The 24197-nt window shown below is 37.7% G+C and overlaps 1 protein-coding gene across 8 annotated transcripts in view; it reads left to right on the top strand.

Moving 5' to 3' along the window:
• The window catches only part of dnc (phosphodiesterase dunce), a 437944-nt gene that overhangs the window by 239796 nt on the left and 173951 nt on the right, over positions 1-24197 (top strand). The window contains exon 1 of one of the 8 annotated variants that reach the window (XM_076540895.1): positions 17345-17846. The exons of the other annotated variants lie outside the window; for them this stretch is intronic. Coding sequence (XP_076397010.1) covers positions 17683-17846 — 164 coding nt within the window. The 5' untranslated portion in view covers positions 17345-17682. Of the gene's footprint in view, positions 1-17344; positions 17847-24197 lie in introns of those variants that run through there. 8 annotated transcript variants of the gene reach the window in all.

Raw genomic sequence — 24197 nt, 5'->3', positions numbered from 1 at the left:
CCATGGACCCAGTATCTCATACAAAGATTTAGGTGTATTTCAATTCATAACCTGAAAGATAACTTGGACCAGTCAAATCCTGGGACTTGACTCTACATCCTAGTCCACCTCACATATGGAAATACTGCATATGTATAAATAGAAGTCCACATAAGCTTCCCTCAAACAAATTCAGTAGTCCATGGACCCAGTATCTCATACAAGGATTCAGGTGTATTTGGATTCGTAATCTGAAAGATAACTAGGATATGGACCAGTCAAACCCCGGAATTTGACTCCAGACCCAAGTCAGAACAAATCCACAAACTCTCTCCAAAACTTAGCCTAACAAAGTTCCACATAGAGCCCATAGAAAGAACAAACACTCCAGCCTATTAATATATAACAACTTGCAAATACTAGTGTGCCCATAAACTAGTACCTCAAGTAGATTAATCGAGCTAAAGTACCTCTTTGAAACTAAATCGCGAAGAAGAAAGAAATCGCTGAACAACGATGTGGAAAGTGTAAGCGGTTTGAAGAGCAACGAAAGGGACACTTATTCAAAATGTATCCAGTCTGTGGATGAAAACAGAGTGCAAGGCTAGCAGAGAGAGGAGGTTCGTGGTCCTGAGGGATCGATACGAACCGTCGCCTACTACTGCTGCACAGGGTTACACGTTCACCAATGGGCTCTCGCCCAGTTTCGTCGGTTGCAAGATCTACGGAATCCTGGGACACACCGGGTGCTGGATGCAGGAAACAGCTACCAGCTAATGAAACACGAGTTTCCGGGGGAAAACGTTGATCCTCGGTCTTGTAACACCGTCGTTCTAGCCTTCCTAATAAAGAGATCCCTTATCATCGCGGCGTTTGTCTTCTACGATGCTTTCTGTATAGGGTGTTTCACTTTTTATCTCGTTAATGTCTTCAAGCTTAGGGTCTTTCAAATTTACTTTACTTCTACTTCTTCGGAAGGTAATTTGGTTTGGGATGCTGTCTACAGGATGTTTCATTTTTAAGTTATAGGTGGATATCTACAGGTTCTTTCAGAGGCGTGTGCGTCAAACGTACTTTGCGGACACTTTAGGAAATAAATTGTTTTGAAGTTCGAATGCTGTCTCTACAGGGTGTTTCAGTTTTTATTTATCTCATTCGTCTTCAAGTTATAGGTAGATATATACAGGCTCTTTCATATTCATGTGCATCAACAGTATTTAAATGACACTTCGCTTCAGAAAATAATTTGGTTTCAAGTTTTGATACTGTCTCTACGGGGTGTTTCATTTTTTACTTATCTCATTCGTCTTCAAGCTTTAGGTGGATATCTACAGGCTCAGATACATGTGCATCAACAGTACTTAAATGACACTTCGCTTCAGAAAATAATTTGGTTTCAAGTTTTGATACTGTCTCTACAGGGTGTTTCATTTTTTACTTATCTCATTCGTCTTCAAGCTTTAGGTGGATATCTACAGGCTCAGATACATGCGCATCAATAATACTTAACTGACACTTCACCTCAGAAGATGATTTGTGGTTTCAAGTTTACAGGGTGTTTCATTTTTTACTTAATTATCTGATATGTCTTCCAGCTAACACTTTATGCTCCTAATATTATTATGAGTCTATAGATAATCCATTATTTCATGTACATGTTAATATTTCATATACATTTTTCCTCTACAGGGTGTTTCATTTTTAACTTAACTATTTGATATGTCTTCAATCTAATACCTTATGCTTCTAATGTTTTTATGAGTCTATAGATAATCCATTATTTCATGTACATGTTAATATTTCATATACATGTTTCCTCTACAGGGTGTTTCATTTTTAACTTAACTATCTGATATGTCTTCAAGCTAACACTTTATGCTCCTAATGTTTTTATAAGTCTATAGGATAATTCATTGTTTCATGTACACGTTAATATTTCATATACATGTTTCCTCTACAGGGTGTTTCATTTTTAACTTAACTATCTGATATGTCTTCAAGCTAACACTTCATGCTTCTAATGTTTTTATGAATCTATAGGATAATTCATTGTTTCATGTACATGTTAGTACATTGTTCGACTATTTTTATTTAACATCTCCATTATTAACAATTCCTACGTTATTATACATATATACAGGTCAGATGCACATACCGATGCATAACTTTGCTGACACTTCATATAATGATTTGTGGTTTGATATACGAAATTAATCAAAGCTATAATCTACAGGTAGGTTCATTTTTCGTGGTCTTCAATCGTTTCCTTCAACCGCAATCCCCTTACATCGTTGCATTTTGCAACAAATAGTGTTTACAACCTCGGTGTTCTCCAGCAACTATAATTAAGATAATTTCGCAGTTTGTCGCGAAAAACTCGTTTCGATGACTGACCGTTGGTTTGCATTGCAAAACCGAGTATCGCTGTTCAGTATTCATTATCACCGATTTGCATCGATGAATGGCGAACTACGTAAAAGTTATTGCGACTCTTGTTATAAACAATTTTTACGCCAACTGCTTTGTACTGTTAAGTGGTGCGTCACTCGTGAAACAAAAAACTCTCGAGAACCACTCGAACAATGAAATTAATTAAGTTTCCAATTTTCTGATGTCATTTTTTAATTCAATTTAAATTTATGTTGCACGCTATTTCACACTTTTTATAAAGGTCACCGATAAACGTTTTAATCACTTTTGGTAAAAAATGCATAAATAGTATTGAAAGATGCCTATCCCGATAAAAGCGATTGTACATGCCAATTCACTCGCCATCGATCATTCCGATTTCCAACTTCCAACGTACGATTATATCTCGGTGGACTAATTTTACCCAGGGTATAATTGGGCCGTGACTCGACGCTCTATTCACGAGAGCAGACGGCTAGTAACCTTCGAGTTATCGCATAGCAGGAAATAGTAGGCCGGGTCTAGGCCTAGGCCAAGTCGCACCCGTTAACCCACCCACACACACACGTCCACGCACACCGCAAGCTTTCGAGCTTTCGTTGTGCCACCCACGAGCGAGACGAAACGAGAACTTGACCTATTAAAGCTCAACGATGAACCTTGGATACGTTCAGGCACGCGATCTCGCGATTCCAGGTGAGAATCAAAGCTAGTGCCAGAAATTTTATACAAGGTGTTGAAAAAGGACACTGAGGAAGATAATCGATTTTCTTTGTGAACGTAGCTCGGCAAGGAACTTTTGTTTCTGGTGTTGAGATGGGTACGCCCATCATGGCGTGCGCTTGGACGCTGGGGGTGTAGTTGGATTTCTCTGTATTTTACGAGGGATGTCTCTAGTTAGGTTAGGCTAGGTCAGGTTAAATTCTTTGTAGTTGTGTAGGTTCTACTCTGTTATTTAGTTTCTTTGTAGGACCTAGGCATCTGTGTGGAGTCCTCTGGGATGCGCTAGGTTTTATGAGATGTAGGTCTTCCTAGGACCTCCTTGGTCATTTAAGTGGGTTTGGTAAAATCTCTGGGTTTCTCTAGAACCTTGCATCTATTTAGGATTTCTTTAGGATACTCTGTTATTTAGTTTCTGTATGGGACCTCCCTAGTCACTGCAAGGTACTCTTGGATACTCTCTACGTCCTCCTAGGTCCTCAGTCTTCTCTTTAAATTTTCCCTACTTAGAGCTCACTTAGGTACACCCTAGATGCTACATTCTATGTCATTTAGATTTTCTTAGGACCTCCCTAGTCATCTCTGTAGGCTTATTTTGGATGCTCCCTATTGTGATCCTCCATAGGTCCTTCTACGTCCTCCTAGGTCCTCAGTCTTCTCTTTAAATTTTCCCTATTTAGAGCTTACTTAGGTACACCCTAGATGCTACATTCTATGTCATTTAGATTTTCTTAGGACCTCCCTAGTCATCTCTGTAGGCTTATTTTGGATGCTTCCTATTGTGATCCTCCATAGGTCCCTCTAGGTCCTCCTAGGTTCTCCTTGATCTTCTCAGTAGGTCCTACCTAGTTTATCATCTAGATTCTACTTTGAAGTCCTTTAGATTCCTCCCAAACTTTCTCAGTCTACCTTAGGATCTCAGCCAATTCTCCCAACATCCTTAAGTCCCCTACAAATCTTCTCCTCACTTTAGGTTCTCCTGCAACACTTATAAGGTCCACCCTCGATTATCCCTCAGAGTCACGAAGCCTGCCATAGATTATCCTCCAAATCTCACGAAGTCTAGGTTCTGCAAGTCTCACAAGGTCGATTCTAAGTTCTCTTCAAGTTTCACTAGGTCCATCAGAGGTTCTCTTCAAGTTTCACTAGGTCCATCAGAGGTTCTCTCCAAGTTTCACTAGGTCCATCAGAGGTTCTCTCCAAGTTTCACTGGGTCCATCAGAGGTTCTCTCGAAATCTTACTTGGTCCATCAGAGGTTCTCTCCAAATCTCACTAGGTCCATCAGAAATGCTCCCCAAATCTCACTAGGTCTATCAGAGGTTCTCTCCAAATCTCACTAGGTCCATCACAGGTGCTCCCCAAATCTCACTAGCTCCATCAGAGGTGCTCCCCAAATCTCACTAGGTCCATCAGAGCTGCTCCCCAAATCTCACTAGGTCCATCAGAGGTTCTCTCCAAATCTCACTAGGTCCATCAGAGCTGCTCCCCAAATCTCACTAGGTCCATTTGTGGTGCTCCCCAAGTTTCACTAGGTCCATCAGAGGTTCTCTCCAAATCTCACTAGGTCCATCACAGGTTCTTCCTCAGAACTCACAGGATTCGTTCAAATTTCTTCAAATCCAGATTTCCATGGGTCCACCTCTCAAGGTTTTGGATGATCCTTCAAAATCAGAAGTCCATAGGTCATCCTCCAAGTCTCACAAGATCCCAGATCCCCTTAACAAGGTCCCTCAAATCTCAAAGTTCTTAACATTCTTCAAACCCATATCTCCATATGTCCACCTATGTCCACCTATGTCCACCTATGTCCACCTATGTGGACACATGTAATAATCTCGACTACTAACCTAACCTAACACATGTTGGTAAATGTAAAAATGGGAATGCAGCAGAATATTAAAAGTTGAGAAATAAGTCATCCTCTCATATACCAGTCTAACCTAACCTGATGCATGATAAGTGTAAAAATAAGAGTGCAGCAGAATGTTAAAAGTCGAGAAATAGGGCATCCTCTTATGAGTAATTAAAAAACGCTATTTGAAAGGAATCAATCTATCTAAGGTTAAACGTCTGGAATCTCGAGGGAAATTGAACGAATTCAATTTGCTTAATAACCTAAGAGGTAATTCATAAAGACGAAAAGTTCATTTTTCTCGATCGAGGAGCCTCGTTCACGACTATTTCCAGCATTTGCAAATTGCGTCATTAAATTCAAATTGTTTCATTAAAAAATAATTAACTAGCAAACGAACAGAATGTAGTACAGAGTGATCGTAATGAATTTCTTTTAAACGATATTCCAAGAGGAAAACAGACAATTTCAGGAATTAATAGTAATCCTGTCAGGGTGGAAATTAAATAATTCCAGCTGGCTCACGAAAATGACTATCAACGTTTAAGAGAGAAATTGCGGATCTTCTTTTATCTCCGGTCAGAAAACACCGAGACAATTCTGTTTAATAATCGCAATATATTGTTCATTGTTTCAAACTGGCTCGATGATTATAAAGGTAACGTTTTCACGGTAATCCAAACGTTGAACTGTAGCACAAACTGCAACTATTGATTGCGAATCAAAATGCAATTCGAGCCGGCCAAAATTTGATTGTGTACCACTGCGTGGTGGCGCTTTGACGACCGGTGATATCGACCGCCCCCGAAACCTGTCCTGGCCCCATCCCCTTCCCATCGAATACCTACATCCCTTGCTCAACCACCCACGATACTCGCCCGGCTCTTAAATCGAAAATTTGCACCCGCCAATCCCATAATTCCCCGATTGCCTATAGCAATACAAGGCAACAATAAGGAAATTGTGAACTGGGGCAATTGGTGATCTGCAAGTTCAGTAACTTAGGGGCTTGACTTGCAAAATTAGAATTTCAGGAATTTGGAAAGATAGAGTTTCTATAAGGAGAAATGCAAGATTAATGGAGTATAGGATGTGGCAAAGGGATGCAGGAATGTGGACAGATAATCAAAGGGATTGGAGGTGTAGTGTTTTGGGATAAGTGGATCTAGAGGCAATTTAGGAATTTGGGAAGTCTAAGGATACAGAAACCTGGGATTATCAAAGTCATCGGATCCGGAGACAAAGGAGAACGGGAATGTGGGGATCAGGGATAATCAAAGGGATCTGAGGTGTGGGCTTTGGAATAAGTGGATCTGAGGGTTATGGGCGTCTACGGGTGAATTTGGGGAAATATTGTACTGACATTATAGGAATCTGGGAGTATTGGGACCTGGGAGATTAGGAAGGTTAGATTTGGGGTTGAGGTATCTGGGGGAATAGGGACTCTGGGAGTATAGGGACCTGGGGCTATAGGGACGCGGGGATTTAGGGACCTGGGGGTATAGGGACATGAGGGATTAGGAACCTGAAGGATTAGGGACGTGAGGGATTAGAGACCTTAGGAATTAGGGACCTGAGGGATTAGGGACCTGAGAAGTTAGGGGCCTGAGAAATTAGGGACCTGAGGGATTAGGGACCTGAGAAGTTAGGGACTTGAGAGATTAGGGACGTGAGGGATTAGGGACGTGAGGGACTAGGGACCTGAGGGATTAGGGACCTGAGAAGTTAGGGACTTGAGAGATTAGGGAACTGAGGGACTAGGGACGTGAGGGACTAGGGACCTGAGGGATTAGGGACGTGAGGGACTAGGGACCTGAGGGATTAGGGACGTGAGGGACTAGGGACCTGAGAAATTAGGGACTTGGGAGATTAGGGAACTGAGGGATTAGGGACGTGAAGGACTAGGGACCTGAGAAATTAGGGACTTGGGAGATTAGGGAACTGAGGGATTAGGGACGTGAGGTATTAGGGACCTGAGAAGTTAAGGACTTGGGAGATTAGGGAACTGAAGGATTAGGGACGTGAGGGACTAGGGACCTGAGGGATTAGGGACCTGAGAAGTTAGGGATTTGAGAGATTAGGGAACTGAGGGATTAGGGACGTGAGAGATTAGGGACCTGAGGGATTAGGGACGTAAGGGATTAGGGACCTGAGGAATTAGGGACCTGAGAAATTAGGGACTTGAGAGATTAGGGACCTGAGGGATTAGGGACGTGAGGAACTAGGGACCTGAGGGATTAGGGACCTGAGGGATTAGGGACCTGAGAAATTAGGGACTTGAGAGATTAGGGACCTGAGTGATTAGGGACCTGAGAAATTAGGGACTTGAGAGATTAAGGACCTAAGAGGTTAGGGACCTGAGAAGTTAGGCACTTGAGAGATTAAGGACCTAAGGCATTAGAGACCTGAGAAATTAGGGACTTGGGAGATTAAGGATCTAAGAGATTAGGGATCTGAGCTTACATGTGGGTGTATAAGGACCGAGTGGTTTAGGTACTCAAGTTTACATCTGAGGTTTAGGAATGTGGAGATATAGAGACCTGAGAAATTAGAAATCTGAGCTTAGATCTGTGGGTACATGGACTTGGGATATTAGATATCAAGGTTAGATCTGGAGTTTGGTACACTGGAGGTACATGGACCTGGGAGTTTAGCCACCTAACGTGACATTTAGAGTTTAGGAATGTGGAAATATATGGACCTGGAAGTGTAGATACCTAATGTTATATCTTCAATTTATGAATTTGGTTGCATATGGACCTGGAGGTGTAGATACCTAGTGTTATACCTTGAGTTTATAAATCTGGTGGTATATGGACTTGGAGGTACCTAATGTTATACCTTGAGTTTATGAATCTGGTGGCATATGGACCTGGAGGTGTAGATATCCAGTGTTATACTTTGAGTTTATAAATCTGGTGGTATATGGACTTGGAGGTACCTAATGTTATACCTTGAGCTTATGAATCTTGTGGTATATGGACCTAGAGGTGTAGGTACCTAAAGCTACGAATGGTATAGCACTCTATAATTACAGCAATCTAAGAGTGCAAGGACCCGCTATTAATAGAACCTGCTCGTATAAAGATCTATGAGTACGTAGACCTAAAACTATAAGATTCTACAGTTCCCATATAAATAGTACCACAGAATTCTACCAACATACCCAAAGATCCATCCAAATACCTAAAAGTCAATATAAAAACAAGCTTCCAATTAAACCAATAAACATTCAGAAACCATGTGACGAATGATCGGTAGGTTCCATAGTCCCGATAATCAAACCTAATATTTCACGTCGACAGAGGACGTCACTGACCCAAGCAAAGGTAAAACCAGTTAATCTTATCAAACGGTTCGATCAAATAGCCCTCCACTGTCGATCTCGCAAACATCGATCAAGTGTTCCCTCGGGTGTCAAGGTTGACTTACAGAAAACTACGTCGCCGGTATCAAACAAGAAAGACACTCCTTTTTACCCCATTCTGCTACATCGAATTTCCCACGATTTCGTGGCTGAAGAAGCAGCCCCTTATCAACGATGCATTCGAATGCAATGGGGTTGAAGAAATGAACCGAGACCAACCCACGCTGTTCCACGGAAATTTCCATGGTTCACGGACTGGTCGAGGTTCTACCAGAGAAACCACTCTCTCAGTTGCCCGGGCTATTATGCAAATTTCCCCTATCTGTGCACCCCTCTGCTCTGTAGAATCATAATCGAGTCGGGCTGCATACGAAGCGTTATTCACGCTCTGACGCCCGTTGAATGTCCCTTTGGTAGGGTGTTCTTGGATTTGTGGACTTTTCGTCTGGAAGATAGTGCCTTTTCGAAGTAGATTATACTCCGAAGGGTCATCGCTCAACTTACACTCGTTTAGTTCTGTCAAATAAATTCTCGTTATATCGCCGTCGAGGGAGCTGCGCCATTTCTTTAAATTACGTAAACCATCATGCTGTTTTCGTGCATAATTACATCCATTATAATCATACGCACAGATTATAATTGTGATACTCTTTAAATTGTGTAAACCTTTCAATCATGTTTTCGTGGATGGCTAGAATTATGTCCGTTATAATCATACACGTAGATTGTGATATTATGCGTATGTGACAATAGAATGCGTGGGAACGTGACATGTGGGACAATGCGTTGACTATGCATTCAAGTCACGTGACTGTTGATTTACATGCGTTTGACTCTGTAAACAAAAATTGCACCAGTTCCGCAGAGGCGGCGATATAGCGAGATGCATCTCAATTTCTCGTATTATAATTCCAACTGGCTTAATGCTTCACGAGTGCACTCAGAGTGCTTAAAAGCGCATCCGCAAGCGCCTAAACATCGTTTCCGAAATACCCTGAAGAGCTAACGAATATTCACGCATAATTATCCGTGCGTTGGCGCTCGAAGCCCCTGGGAAACGGCAACCCGGGCAGACATGCCCGCCATTACGATTGCACTATTTGTTCGCCGCGTTAGCGATGCTTGACTCGTTCGTGGAAGCGAATCGTGCAAACATCGACCCTTCCTTCTCTGCCACCTGGACGGCCTTCATTTGCATTTTAATGTTCGCGAACAGTCGCGAAGTGCTTGAACCGGCGCGCTTTGCGTTTCCTCTTCGCGTCCACGTGGCTTCCGAACAAGTTTCCGCTTGGTTTCGCCGCAGGAATCGCGGTTGGAAAATGACGATTTTCCGACGGTAACGAGGTCAACTTCTATGTAACGCTGCTGTTTGTTTTTCTGGAGCTGGAGTACTGGATGCTTTGAATGATCATCCAGGTCGATTCGTGTTTTCTTTGTTCGCGGAGGCTGCATCATGGCTTCTTTTGTTGGGCTACTGACTCTTAATGATAATAGGGTGGACATCTTTTCATATTATTTTCTTGTAACTTCTTTTATTTTAGCTTATTTGGGGTGTTAGTTGGGTGCAAGGATTTCTTTGGTAGCAAGGCTTTCTTTGGTTGCACCGCCATTTTTTTAGGTTCAGGAGATTCAGTGACGTGAAATAGTCGAAAATATTTTTCTTTTTGCTACATTAAATAAATTATTCATGATACTATATTAGATTGCAAAGCTTTCTTTGGTAGCACCGCCATTTTTCTTAGATTCAGGAGACCCAGTGACATCAAACTAGTTGAAGATATCTTCCTTTCTGTTGCATTAAATGAGTTACTTATGCTACTATATTTGATTACAAGGCTCTCTTTGGTAGCACCGCCATTTTCTTTAGATTTATGAGACCCAGTGACATAAAACTAGTTGAAGATATTTTCCTTTCTGTTGCATTAAATGAGTTACTTATGCTACTGTATTTGATTACAAGGCTCTCTTTGGTAGCACCGCCATTTTCTTAGATTCATGAGACTCCGATAAGAAACTAGTCGAAAATATTTTTCTTTTTGCTTCATTAAATGAGTTACTTATGGTACTATATTTGATTGCAAGGCTCTCTTTGGTAGCACCGCCATTTTTCATAGATTTATGAGACTCTGACATGAAACTAACCTTTCTTTCATTAAATGAGTAATTTGTGGTGCTATATTTTATTACAAGGTAGCAAGGTTTCTTTGATAGCACCGCCATTTTTCTTACATTCACAAGACTCAGTGACATGAAACTAGTAAAAAATAATTGTCTTTTTCTTTCATTAAATGAGTCATTTATGATGCTACATTTTATTGCAATGTAGCAAGGTTTCTTTGATAGCACCGCCATTTTTCTTACATTCACAAGACTCAGTAACATGAAACTAGTCAAAAATATTTTTCTTTTTCTTTCATTAAATGAGTCATTTATGATGCCACATTTTATTGTAAGGCAGCAAGGTTTTTTCGGTAGCACCGCCATTTTACTTACATTCTCGAAACTCAGACATGAAACCAGTTGCTATTTTTCTTTCTCTTCCATTAAACAACTTCCAAACCTACAAATTCGTCCACAAGTATTTGATAAATTGTATCTAACAAGCATAGAACATCCCAAAAATAATAAAATATATTCTAAAAGTCAGTTATCGCAGCAGTAAATCGAGAACGTGTTCGTTCTTGGACTACCGATGGCGCCACCAGTTCGACCCACGATTATCGACCTTAGAGTAACAAGAGAGTACGAGGGTGCGTTTAGAAAACCGCGACATTTGGAACCACCTACGAATTCCGTTCTTTTTTTACAATGACTCTGTAACAATAGAAATATTTATAGTTACCGTATGTCACGAGACGTAACTCTTTCTTTTAACTCGACATAATTATATATTTCCTCTGTAATTTTCTTTTCAATCTGCTCGTTTAATAGAAATTTAAATATACTGAATAATGAGTTTTACAAATATATTTCATTACAGAATTCTTTATTTTAATTTAAAATAAGTTGAACAAGGTTTAGGATTTATAATACGGTTTACAGATGCAGTTTGCTACAGGAACTTTTATTTAAGAAATTTTGTTTATCATAAAATTACAGGATTTACTATAATTTAAAATTGAAGAGTTTTTATTTGATTTTAAAATTAAATGGTTGAACTTGAAATTAATATTCGTTTTAGAACTTATAACAAATACAGATACAGTTACAGGAATTTTTATTTAAGAAATTTTTCTATATCATAAAATTACAGGCTTACTACAATTTAAAATTGAAGAACTTGATTCTAAAATTAAATATATAAATTTAAAATTAAATATTCGTTTGTGTAATTTTTCTATAAAATTTAGTTAATACAGATTTTTGGTAAAAGTTAGAGAGTAATTTTAGCTTTGTTCGTTATTTCGGAAAGGGGTCAGTCTCAACATGTCCATGCATCTTGCGATTTCGCAGCGACATTACAAAATTTCAGTCGCAGAGTTTGTGACAAGGCTGTGCTCCACATACCATCCACCATTCTCAATATTTCAGTTTTTCGACCCGAATTGTTTCTCTCGAAACATAATTGTAAACCAGAGAAATACCAACCCTCGATGTTTTGAATTATTTACAAATTTACAAGGAAGTACAAGTACCATCTGCTTTAATTATTTGGGTACAACTGAATCACGTTTCAGATATTTATTACTGAGTTTAGAACATATCCCTTCATGCTCCACGTGCTCCCATACATCCCTTCGTGCTCCATGCTCAGTTCCCAACTTTACAATTATAATTTCCTTTATAGCTTTGTAAGAAAATTTGACACTTCGATTCAATTTTACCTTCAATTCAATTGCGAACTTATTTCTTCAAATATACAGCGTCGTTCAAAAGTTCACACATCACAAGTTCTACTTCTATTCACAAGTATACATCTGCACATTTTAAATTCTGAATACATCAAAGTTCATTAGTATTTCATTTTTTAAAGTAGCGTAAAAATATCTTGCAAAATTATAAAAAGGTGTAGACAAGAAATATGCACTGGCACTTTCAGATACCGTATTTTAAAGTCAAATAAGGGGACAGGTCCATTATTTATCGCGTTTACAAAGGATAGAAAAGAAAATCCGAAGGTGATTTACGCGCGGTGTAAAAGTGATCGAGGACAAAAAAGAGTGGAAGGAATTCGCGACAGAAACAAAAATCCGGCGTTCCAGAACAACGAGACACGTCCTGGCGCGAGAGGAATGAAAACGATTCGTCAAGTGGTTATGTTTAGATCGCCTTGATCGTCGAAAGGTCGCCTCGATTATTTATCGTAAACAAGAAAATTTTGCGTCGCGACGTACATAAATCGTGGGTGTGGAGGCGCGAAGGGGACCGAATTATAATGGTCCGTATTTCGGGAGCGGCACGATTTTTCTCGCGAGTCGCGCGAAAACTTGGCAACCACGTGGTGCTGGCGTGATGCAACACGAGGTACGTGAATCATAAAGCTGTTATAATTTCGAAGCCCGGGACGCCGGCCAAATAACGGCTACATCACGTGTCGTTGGCGACGGTATATCGCCGGAAGAGGACACCTGGTTACCTCGGGACACATCCGGCTGGTCTATTAGTTCTAAATCGAAGGACTATAACGTTCGCTGACTTGTTATGAGTAATTTAAGTACTCCCTGGCAATTATTGAGGTTTATGAGTTTTGGTATTCTTGAACGTACGAGTTATGGATCTTGGGAGCCAAGTTGTGCAGCTACAGGTTGTCTCAAAAGACCTACATTTCGAGCTGTAATAGTAAACAAAGATTATTGAGTGATATTAGAATTGTTTTGAATAATTGTAGTCGTGTCAAAAAATAGGGATACAAGAGTACTCGACAGAAAGAGTTCAGTTAAACAAGTTTCTTAATAGGTCAAGCACCAAATACGCCGAGTATTCTTCAAGATTTTTTGAGGATTTTGTAGAACTTCTCACAATAAATAACTAAATCAAGGAGTGAGGATAAAACAAGAAGCGAAACTCGACAAGAAAACTTCTTAGAAAGAGACTGAGAACAATTTAAGTACCCAAGCCAAAAGAATTGAGCGAGGCCACCATTTCGACGCGGTATTTCGAACTGCGCATGCGCGCAGCGTGCAAGTATGGCCGCCGGCGAAGAACAGTCTAAACCTGTACCAGTATTTGTAATAAATATTTTGTCATTTCTCCGTAACATATGTATTTTCTTCCGATAGTTTGTCATTTCTTTATAAGTTGACAGAGTGGTAAATTGAAGAATAATATTCTGAAAAATTTTGAAACTTGAAGATATCAGACTTTTAAATTAGAGGAAACTAGTGTATATGAAATTTCAAATTCCAAAATTTGTATTTATACTTTAACTAAAGTATAGATAAGGACATATACAAGAGGCGACGAGGAAACTAGTTTTTAGAGAGAGACAGAATACAACCAATTTAAATGCACAAGCTAAAAGAATCGTGAGGGTACCATTTCGACGCGGTATTTCGAACTGCGCATGCGCACGGTGTGCAAGTATGGCGGCCGGCGAAGAACGGTCTAAACACGCACCAGTAATTTATTTGTAATAAATATTTTGTCATTTCTCTGTAACATCTGTATTTTCTTCCGATAGTTTGTCATTTCTTTATAAGATATTTGTAGTAATCATTTCAGTATGCTTAAGATATAATGTGTAGAATAATTTTATGTCTTTCTTCAACTTTTTTATTTTGTAAAATTGAACACTTCAAAAATATTGCTACAGGGTAAATTTACGCCAAATTTCTAATTAAAGTTTGATATGAAATTCACTTAATTTTTTCCTGTTCCTTTGCACAATTTAAATAACAGTGTTTCTTAAGTCCCGAAGGAACAGTAATCACCCAGAGATCATCTCTTTAATGTTATGTTTGGCAATTTAGATTTATAAGCTTTGGATGAATTTGAACAAAGACTTGCCAAGTTCCATAGATGAATCTACAGGTTGTTACAAAAGAGGTTTGTGAAATATTACAAAGAAGGGAACAACGTTCATGATAAACGATACGGATCTAATTAGACAGAATGCCGTCATGTTAAGCCCAGCAATTATTTACGTTTGCAAGCTTGAATGAAAGAGTTATTAGCCAAGTTGTATGGAACAGATCAAGGGAAGATACATAGTGAATTCTAACAAAAAACTCAGAGATTATGATTGATGAGTGCATCTAATTGTTTTGAATAATTGGCGCCGTGTTATGTCTAGCAATTATTTACGTTTATGAGGTTGGATATATTTGAACGGAAGAATTATGAGACCAAGTAGCCAAGTCGGCTACAGGTTGTCTCACAAAAAGAAGTGACAAAGAACACGAGAGAAATTACAGTGATGACTGGGGTGTATCAAATAGTTCTAAGTAATTAGAGTCATGTCTGGAGATTACTGAAGTTTATGAACGTCGATAAGTTTGAATGGGTGAACTGTGAAACCAAGTAGCCAAGTTGCTTAGAGGTACAGGTTGTCTCACAAAGGAGGTACATTATGAAGTAACAGAGAACACGAAAGATTGCTATGATGATTACTGGAGGATCAAATTGTTTTATATACAAAATAGAGTCATGATATGTCTGAGAAGTCTGTGTGCAGGTAAATTCAAATGGAAGAAGTATGAGACTACCTATGTTACATACTCGTAGATGGATCTACAGGTCGTTTCAAGAACCACGTATGTAACAAATAATTTTGATCAGTGAACATTGCTAAAAAGTATCATCGTACACTTACTGTTATGAACACAGACTTACACTTTACAAGTTACATAAATTTGAACTCTAATCTAACCTAACCCTAACGTAACTTAACTCTAATCTCACCTAACCCTTACGAAACTTAACTCTAATCTTACCTAACCCTTACGTAACTTAACTATAATCTAACCTAACCCTTACGCAACTTAACTCTAATCTTACCTAACCCTTACGCAACTTAACTCTAATCTAACCTAACCCTAACGTAACTTAACTCTAATCTAACCTAACCCTTACGTAATTTAACTCTAATCTAACCTAACCCTTACGAAACTTAACTCTAATCTAACCTAACCCTTACGTAACTTAACTCTAATCTAACCTAACCCTTACGTAACTTAACTCTAATCTAACCTAACCCTTACGTAACTTAACTCTAATCTAACCTAACCCTAACGTAACTAAACTCTAATCTAACCTAACCCTTGCGTAACTTAACTCTAATCTAACCTAACCCTTACGTAACTTAACTCTAATCTAACCTAACCCTTACGTAATTTAACTCTAATCTAACCTAACCCTTACGTAACATAACTCTAATCTTACCTAACCCTAACTACCCTAATCAACTTTTTGATCTTCAACTCCTCCCTAAATTAAACTCCATACCTCCAAAGTGGATACCCGATAAAACTAAACGGATTCCAAAATGTGTCCAACCAACAAGAAAACGCCTCAGACGATACAAAGACGACAACCTGTTAACGTCGCAATTGGCAAAACCTTCAGAGTGGATCGTGACCCGATTCGAAGATCCTCCGTATCCTGGCTAGGCAAAGGCATTTCCACGAGGAAACAGGTCCTAGAGCCGCTTGGACAAACAGTGTGTACGTGAGAAAAGCGACGCCGTTGAAAATAATCCGAGTCGCTCTATAAATACAATACGACATTCAGTCTTGTGCGGTTCGTCGCGAAGATCGGATGCTTATCTGACGCGTGCTCTCGTCTTTATTTCCGCCCGGTGATTCCTTGCGCTGATAAGATCACTTGCCGGAAGTCGGCCACGGAAATTCTGAAAACTTGATGACATAATGTATATGTAGCTGAAGGATCATTGAACCTGATGACTAGTTACTTTCGAATATTTAGATATTTCAGATAGAAATATTAACCCCTTTTGGGGTTCAAGTGCGAGGTTCTTCAAGTAGTCTGAGGACCACAAGTTAGGATTGGGACTTGATTTGCATGAACTCAAACGCTACTGAGTGTCCATGTAGCCATGAATCATTGTATGTTTGGATAAAGTGTTCAGTGTGTTATGTCATTCAAGGACTATTTGACTACTGATTATGTTTGAAGAATGACTGCAAGTGGATGCTGGATAAGTCTTTTGTGATCGAGTCTCTAAGTGACTGTATCATATGGGGTTTGGTGACTATGTCATTGGTGCAAGTGTTCACAAATTTCTACATTGAGTACATGTTTACAAACTTCTATATTAAATAAATTTTCACAAATTTCTACATTAAGTGAATGTCCACAAATTTCAACATTAAGTGAATGTCTACAAACTTCAACATTAAGTGAATGTCTACAAACTTCAACATTAAGTGAATGTCTACAAACTTCAATATTAAGTAAATGTTCTCAAACTATATTAAATAAATGTCCACAAACTTCAACATTAAGCAAATGTTCACAGACTACATTAACTAAAATGTCTACGAACTTCAACATTAAGTAAATGTTCACAAACTACATTAAGTAAAATGTCTACAAACTTCAACATTAAGTAAATGTCTACAAATTTCAACATTAAGTAAATGTCCACAAACTTCAACATTAACTAAATGTTCACAAACTACATTAAGTAAAATGTCTACAAACTTCAACCTTAAGTAAATGTCCACAAACTTCAACATTAAGCAAATGTTCACAGACTACATTAACTAAAATGTCTACGAACTTCAACATTAAGTAAATGTTCACAAACTACATTAAGTAAAATGTCTACAAACTTCAACATTAAGTAAATGTCTACAAATTTCAACATTAAGTAAATGTCCACAAACTTCAACATTAACTAAATGTTCACAAACTACATTAAGTAAAATGTCTACAAACTTCAACCTTAAGTAAATGTCCACAAACTTCAACATTAAGTAAATGTTCACAAACTACATTAAGTAAAATGTCCACAAATTTCAACATTAAGTAAATGTCTACAAACTTCAACATTAAGTAAATGTCCACAAATTTCAACATTAAATAAATGTTCTCAAACTACAACATTACGTAAACGTTCTCAAACAACATTAAGTAAGTGTTCAAAAACTTCCACATAAACGAGCCAAATATTCGACACAACCGTTATTAACAAAAACTCGCAGCAACGTTCAAGCAGCACCAAAGGAAAACCCGAAAAGGCAGAAACGGTGTCCGAAGTAAAAAGTTGCTGAACCGAAAGTTTGTAATTAACGCGTCCTACTTCTAAAAGAACTTTTCACTCAAGTTGGAACCCATCTTCGTTACCGAGATATTGGAAGCAGTCGAAAGAGGTATCAGAAACTCATCGAACCCAGAGGTCCGTTATTTCTGCCCCATGACGCTACGCCATGAGGCATAACAGCGATATGACGAATGAGGCAATGGTCCAAGAAGCAAGGCCACTTTAACGGCAACTTGGAAGATTTGTTGAGGACACGTGCTGTGACGATGGAGAGGCTCAGCGTCGCGGAAACATTGCGTCGGAAGGATAGGAGAAGACGCAGGGGTTGGACGGTGGTGGTCGGCCATGAAGTACGGTGAGTAAATCATGAATACTTCACCGGGGACCGACACCATCTTCATCTGAAAGGGCTTTCACGAAAATAAGTCGTCCTCTTTTTCCTCTTATCTCTCTTTTTTAGCTCGAAATTCTGACCGAGTTAAAAACTGAAACTGTATTTGCGAATAATTCCTGTTTAATTATTTTTGACCACCTCTTATTTTGTAAACATACTTAAAATTACTTGTATGGTTATTTGTACTTATGAATAATTTTTTTGTACAAGTTTGAAGTTGGGTGTTGGTCAAATTTGATTAAGGTTAGGAAATTTGATATTGAGAATAAATTAGTGATCGAAGTTAAGGTTAAGCCCGTACAAATTTTTCAGAGACTCCGAAGAAATTAGATGAAGTCAAAAATATCTAATTATTGCTAAAATACTACGTTAAGATAAATAAGAAAAATTGAAGTGTTAGTATATTTTAAATTTGGTGTCCTCCATTGAACAAACTGATATTAAACTCCAGACTCAATCCTGCTGAATATAATTTTGATTTGTTGTCCTGCTGAATATAATTTTGAACTGTAATGAGCGTCACGAGTGGTATTGCAAGTTGAAGGGTTAGGGTCAGGGGTTTTAGAGATTAAACGTTGAAAATAGCTGAGGGGTGCGTTTGAGTGTGGAAGGTTAGAACGTCGGTAATAGGATTTCTACCTAGTTGGTCAACTTTCGAGTTGGACGGCGCTGCCACCTTTAGCTACTTTTCGAAAGCTCTTTGAATATTAGCAACCTCGTAGAGTAACGCGTAGATCAATATCGCGGCTGATGAACTGCCATCTTTTGCCAAATATTTCAGGGTTTAGAAAATGGAGACATTACTATTACAACTTGCTAACATCTCTAAAACTCTATTAACACTATTACCAAAGTTAACCTAATAATATAATATATATAAGTTAACCTATAGCATAGTATATTATATTTTTGGTAAACTACACTAAAAATCATCACACCTAGTGCCTCCAATAAAAATGAAAGACCTTAAAAGTTTGATTATAACAAGCAAAGTTTTGTTTATCATCGTAGCTGAAATTTCCATGAATATTAATTATGATATTATGCAAAAGCCACATACTTTGAATAGCATTATTACAACCTATTTTCAATTTTGCGACGAAACGAGTTTCAGCAGCCTGTTTAACGAAATTAAGGTGTCATCGCAACTATTTTATCATCCCTCTCCTGGTGCTGCGCCGTTTCGCCAAAATTTACACGGACAGGTTGAATTTTACGGGGTTGTAAATTTCGACGAGGAATGGGCTTCCCTACATTCTCAAAATTTCGAGTACGAATTAATGGAAACGTGGCCGTTACCGTCTGTTAAATCGTCGCCATTGCTCCCGTCACGTATTCATTTTGCCACCATTAATTCGCGAACACGGTTATTACTTTAGTATTGACTGAATAATTTTAGTCACGTATTTGCATTACTAATTTTAAATCAATTTTGGAATGATATTCTCTTAAACTCTTTACTCTGAATTTTTCTGGAGTGAAAGACGATTATTAAACCCTAGTTTTTAACTTGTGACTTCGACTGTGAATTTTGCTAGAATTTTTATTATCCAATAACTTGCACAGTCGATTTATACCGAATTGACAAAACATTTCAACCTCAAAATCGACTAAAATTCTGAACCTCAAACTTTCCCTAAATCTTTTCAATATGCAAAATAACTTTAACCCCTCGCACTATTTTGAGGAAAATAAGGTTAGATAACCTCAATCGCACTTCGTATTAAAGTTAATATAGCTAGTAAGATTTTATTTTGTGGACACGAAGAAGAAATTAAAATGGAACTCGTACCAGTCACCTAGTAACTCCATCTCTCCGATGACAATTTAACCCCTCGCACTCTTTCGACGAGTCTGACTCGTGACGCATTCGTGACGCACTCGTACTTCGTCATCAATTTTACTCGAATTTTTAATACGCATTTGCAGTTCAAGTCCAATTGCATAGTCGTTTGATACTAAATTGACATAACACTTCAACTTTCTTTCCCTGTTTTAATATTGTGATTAGTTCTGAGACACCTGACAAATCATAGCACAAGAGGTTAACTTCCAGTCAAATTTTTATGTCACGGTTGCTCAAGTTTTGATTAACCAAAAAAGATGAAATTTTTTGTTAAGTATGAGGAAGAGTGGAATAGAAGGGTAGTGCAGTGAAATAGTTGTATAGTGTCGGAGAGAAATAAAACAGTTGTATATTAGTGTAACCTTGCACTACAATATCGCGACGCACTCGTGACGCACACTACAGTTGGAACGTGATATACCAGACTCGTATTTTCGCTGCATTTCTGTTTTTGGTTCAATTCTAATAATCTGTACAATCAAGGATCGCTGAAGGCAAAATGTACTTAACATTTTAATTTTCTTTGTCGCCTCAACGTTGTAGCAATTAGCCAGCTGTGAAAGACGCGACTGTCTAAAAAATTGTAGGTTAAGGGCTTGAAGAAATAGGTAGATGTATAGTGAATTAGTAGAATAGGAAAATAGAACAGTAGTGGTACAGTAAAATTGTATATATGTCTGTTCTCAAATTTGTTACCAGTAATGTTCATAATAAGGAAGTGCAAGCTCCGCTCCATCAATATTCCACGAGAATTTAATTAACTTGTCACCATGAAATTTTTAACAGCAGTGCATCGTTTTTTATGGGTTAATTTATGAGAAAACTTTTAACGAGAATGAACTGCCCGTATTTTTCGTTAATTAACGAGTTTTTATGTTAATGAAATAAGGGTGTAAGATGACTAATACAGAGAACTGTTTCGTTATCTCTTTTTATGCCAATACCGCCAGCTTGATATTTTTCCAAATTAATTTAAGTTTCACGATGAACTGAGCGACGGGTTGCGCGTGACATTTGCTCAAAGATGGGCTATTAAATTTTTCATCAGCTCTGAAAGGCTTTGTCGTGCGTTTAATGAAACTTTCAAACATCAACGGCGTCGTTTTGAATTTTTTTCCCCAAGAATCGACGTCGTTGAGATAAAACGAGAAAGAACGTTGTTTTCGCGGAAGCAAGATGGGCGAGCTGTTGTAAACTCATTTTGACTTCGTGAAATATTAATTTCGTAACACTTGCAGCGACTTCGGTGACGCCTTCTCTTTCGAGAATCTTTGGCGGGAAATTTGAATCGCGGTTGGTAATAATCTTGATATAAAAAGAAAAATCGAGGATAAAACTCAGTGAAGTTCAACAGTGATGAAGTCTAATAAACTGAAGTCTATCAATAATTTATAAAATATATAAAATATATCTTAATAGAAAAACATCATATTTGGCGGGAAATTTAAATTGTGGTGGGTTATGGGTTTGCTAGATTAAAATAAAAATTGTAATAAGATAAAATTCACTAAAGTGTAACGAACTCTAACAACAATTTGTAAAACGTATAAAATATATCTTGAAAAAAGAGACATCCGCTTTGGCGGGAAATTTAAATTGAAGTGAACAATGCTTGCTCGATTTTTTTATAGAAATCGCGAATAAAATTCATTGAAGTTTAACAAGTTTCTGCAACAGCAATTTGTAAAAGGTATGAAACGTAACTTGACAGAAAAACATTCACCTTTTTATTTTATTTAACAAATGTAACGTTCGCTTTATCGAAAGTTATAGAATAATAAAAATCAAGTAAAAAGCAATAATATTCGGGCGAGAAATTCTATACAATATTATTGGTGAGACAATAGAAGAAAATAGAACGTGGAATAATAGAGGTTGTGTGAATTAAAAATGGAACGATTGAATGTTCGTTTATCGTTATATAAAGCTTATGCTGAAAAACAGAATGGTATATGGCATTTCATGCATAGAAATAATATCCAGTATAAAATACCCGCGTACGAAATTCCGATTTTTTGAAATGGCGATGCGACAAAAAACAACAAAAACTCACGGGAAATAACATTTCACGAATATTTCGTTCAAGTTTATCCGAGATTTTGTGCACATTTTGTAAATATCGCGCTGCAACCTTTATGAATTTTATTTTCAGTTCTCGAGTTTCAATTGCATCAATATATTTACCTGTCAGACATCTCGGAAATGTCAGTTTACTTTTCCGAACGAAAAAACAAGAAAAACGTAACTTTTGTTTCCAGGCACTTCAATCAGTATCTTTACTTTTGAAAAATCTGCCTGCGAATTTACTTAGGAAAATGAAAACTGAGTACAGTTTGAACCATGTTCGAAAAGTATTTTTTTTTGCAATTTTTTTAGTTGAACCTTAATGAATTATACTTCTAACCTCATTTTTAAAACTTAACTTAACTTCTCATTTAAAAAAAAAATTTTTAAATTTCATTAAAATTTAACGTATCATTAAAAAGAAGTTAATGTAAGAATTGTGTGATTATACAATAATTATTGTAATTGTAAAAGCATTTGATTCTTATACAATAGTTATTCTAATCGTAAAAGTGTTCGATTTAAGAGCAAAACGATGACTTCACTTTGCAGTCAATATGATTTTTGCACTCAAAAGGTGATTCACACTCACTATTCTGTTTAATACATTACTACTAGCATGGAGCAGGTATTTTACGTCAATGTTATACATGTATGCTATGCATATGACGTAAAGAAACATTGACGTAAGAAAACAGAACACAAGAAGCATTTTAACAGAAATAAAACAGACAACAGTGAAGTCTAACTCTAATTCTAATTTAATCTAACGCTAAGCTATCTTCAACTAAACTCTAATCTAACCTAACCCTAACGTAACTAAACTCTAATCTAACCTAACCCTAACGTAACTAAACTTTAATCTAATCTAACCCTTACGGTTCTTAACTCTAATCTTTCCTAACCCTTACGTAACTCAACTGTAATCTAATCTAACCCTAACGTAACTTAACTCTAATCTAACCTAACCCTTACGAAACTTAATTCTAATCTAACCTAACCCTTACGTAACTTAACTCTAATCTAACCTAACCCTAACGTAACTAAACTATAATCTTACCTAACCCTTACGTAACTAAACTCTAATCTAACCTAACCCTAACGTAACTTAACTCTAATCTTACCTAACCCTTACGTAATTTAACTCTAATCTAACCTAACCCTTACGAAACTTAATTCTAATCTAACCTAACCCTTACGTAACTTAACTCTAATCTGACCTAACCCTTATGTAACTTAACTCTAATCTAACCTAACCCTAACGTAACTAAACTCTAATCTAACCTAACCCTTACGTAACTTAATTCTAATCTAACCTAACCCTTACGTAACTAAACTCTAACATCACCTAATTCCAATTAACATAACTCTAACATCACCTAACTCTAATTAACCGAACTCTAACCTAACCTAACTCTAACTTAAACTAATTCTAACCTAATCTGACTCTAACCTAAATTAACTCTAACTTAAACTAACTCTATTCCAACCTAACTCTAACCTAATCTAACTCTGTTAAATTATCTCAAAAACTGTCATATTCCACACAGTAAAATCCACGAATACGGCAATATAACAAAAGGCATAATAACAAAACGAATTATACGAATAAACTAATCATCTCTAAATGTATTTATCAAACAAGCAATTCAGTTTTATCAAAAACCCCATAAAACGAAGTGTATTCTCAAAGCGTCACTCTTCAAAAAGACGAACGAGAATCGGAACGATTTTTATCCAGATCCCCGCCATTTCCACGACAGTACCATCGAGTTTCCGGCCAGATGGCGCGAATGAGTGTCGTTCAAGGCTGACTGGCTCCTTTCAGACTGATCCTCCTCTCCGCGCTGCAATGTCACTCGCACAGAGGGCAACCACCCAGCGACTATATTAAGAATCAGAAAGAGCTGAATCTAAGGAAGCTCAAAAGCTAGAAAGGTCAAGCTGTCCCTTTGTCCCGTAAAAGAAAAGATGCCTCGTTAGAGAAACTTGTCCGAAATTGAGTTAATTCCCCGTTAGTTTTTCGTTGCTTGTTCGACGGTTCGAGAGGTTAAGATAGTTCGGAATGGATGGAATTTATAGATCATGTGCGCGGGTTTATGGAGGATGCGGCAGAAGAAGCTTTTTATGCTGATGGCAGTCGACTATCTCTGAATTTTTAACCTGTAGTTATTCTGATAACTGGGAGGCGATGGCTTACGGTTGTCATTAAATCTTCTATCACTCTCAGAAGTTATAGTCTTTTTATCACCATGCTGAAATTTTCAGTGGTTACGAGTTCAGCTTTCGAGAGTAAGCAAACTTTTAGAATGCAGGTTTATCTCATATGGTATTCGTATCTGATATGAAGCTGTTATTTTTAAGTCTGGATTCATGAATCTCACAATTTTCTAGAAACTTCC

The sequence above is a fragment of the Megachile rotundata genome, chromosome 16 (assembly GCF_050947335.1).
Source record: "Megachile rotundata isolate GNS110a chromosome 16, iyMegRotu1, whole genome shotgun sequence".
In the NCBI taxonomy this organism is placed as follows: Eukaryota; Metazoa; Arthropoda; class Insecta; order Hymenoptera; family Megachilidae; genus Megachile; species Megachile rotundata.
Note: the sequence above shows the minus strand (reverse complement) of the source record. Positions and strands in the feature narration are given on the sequence as shown.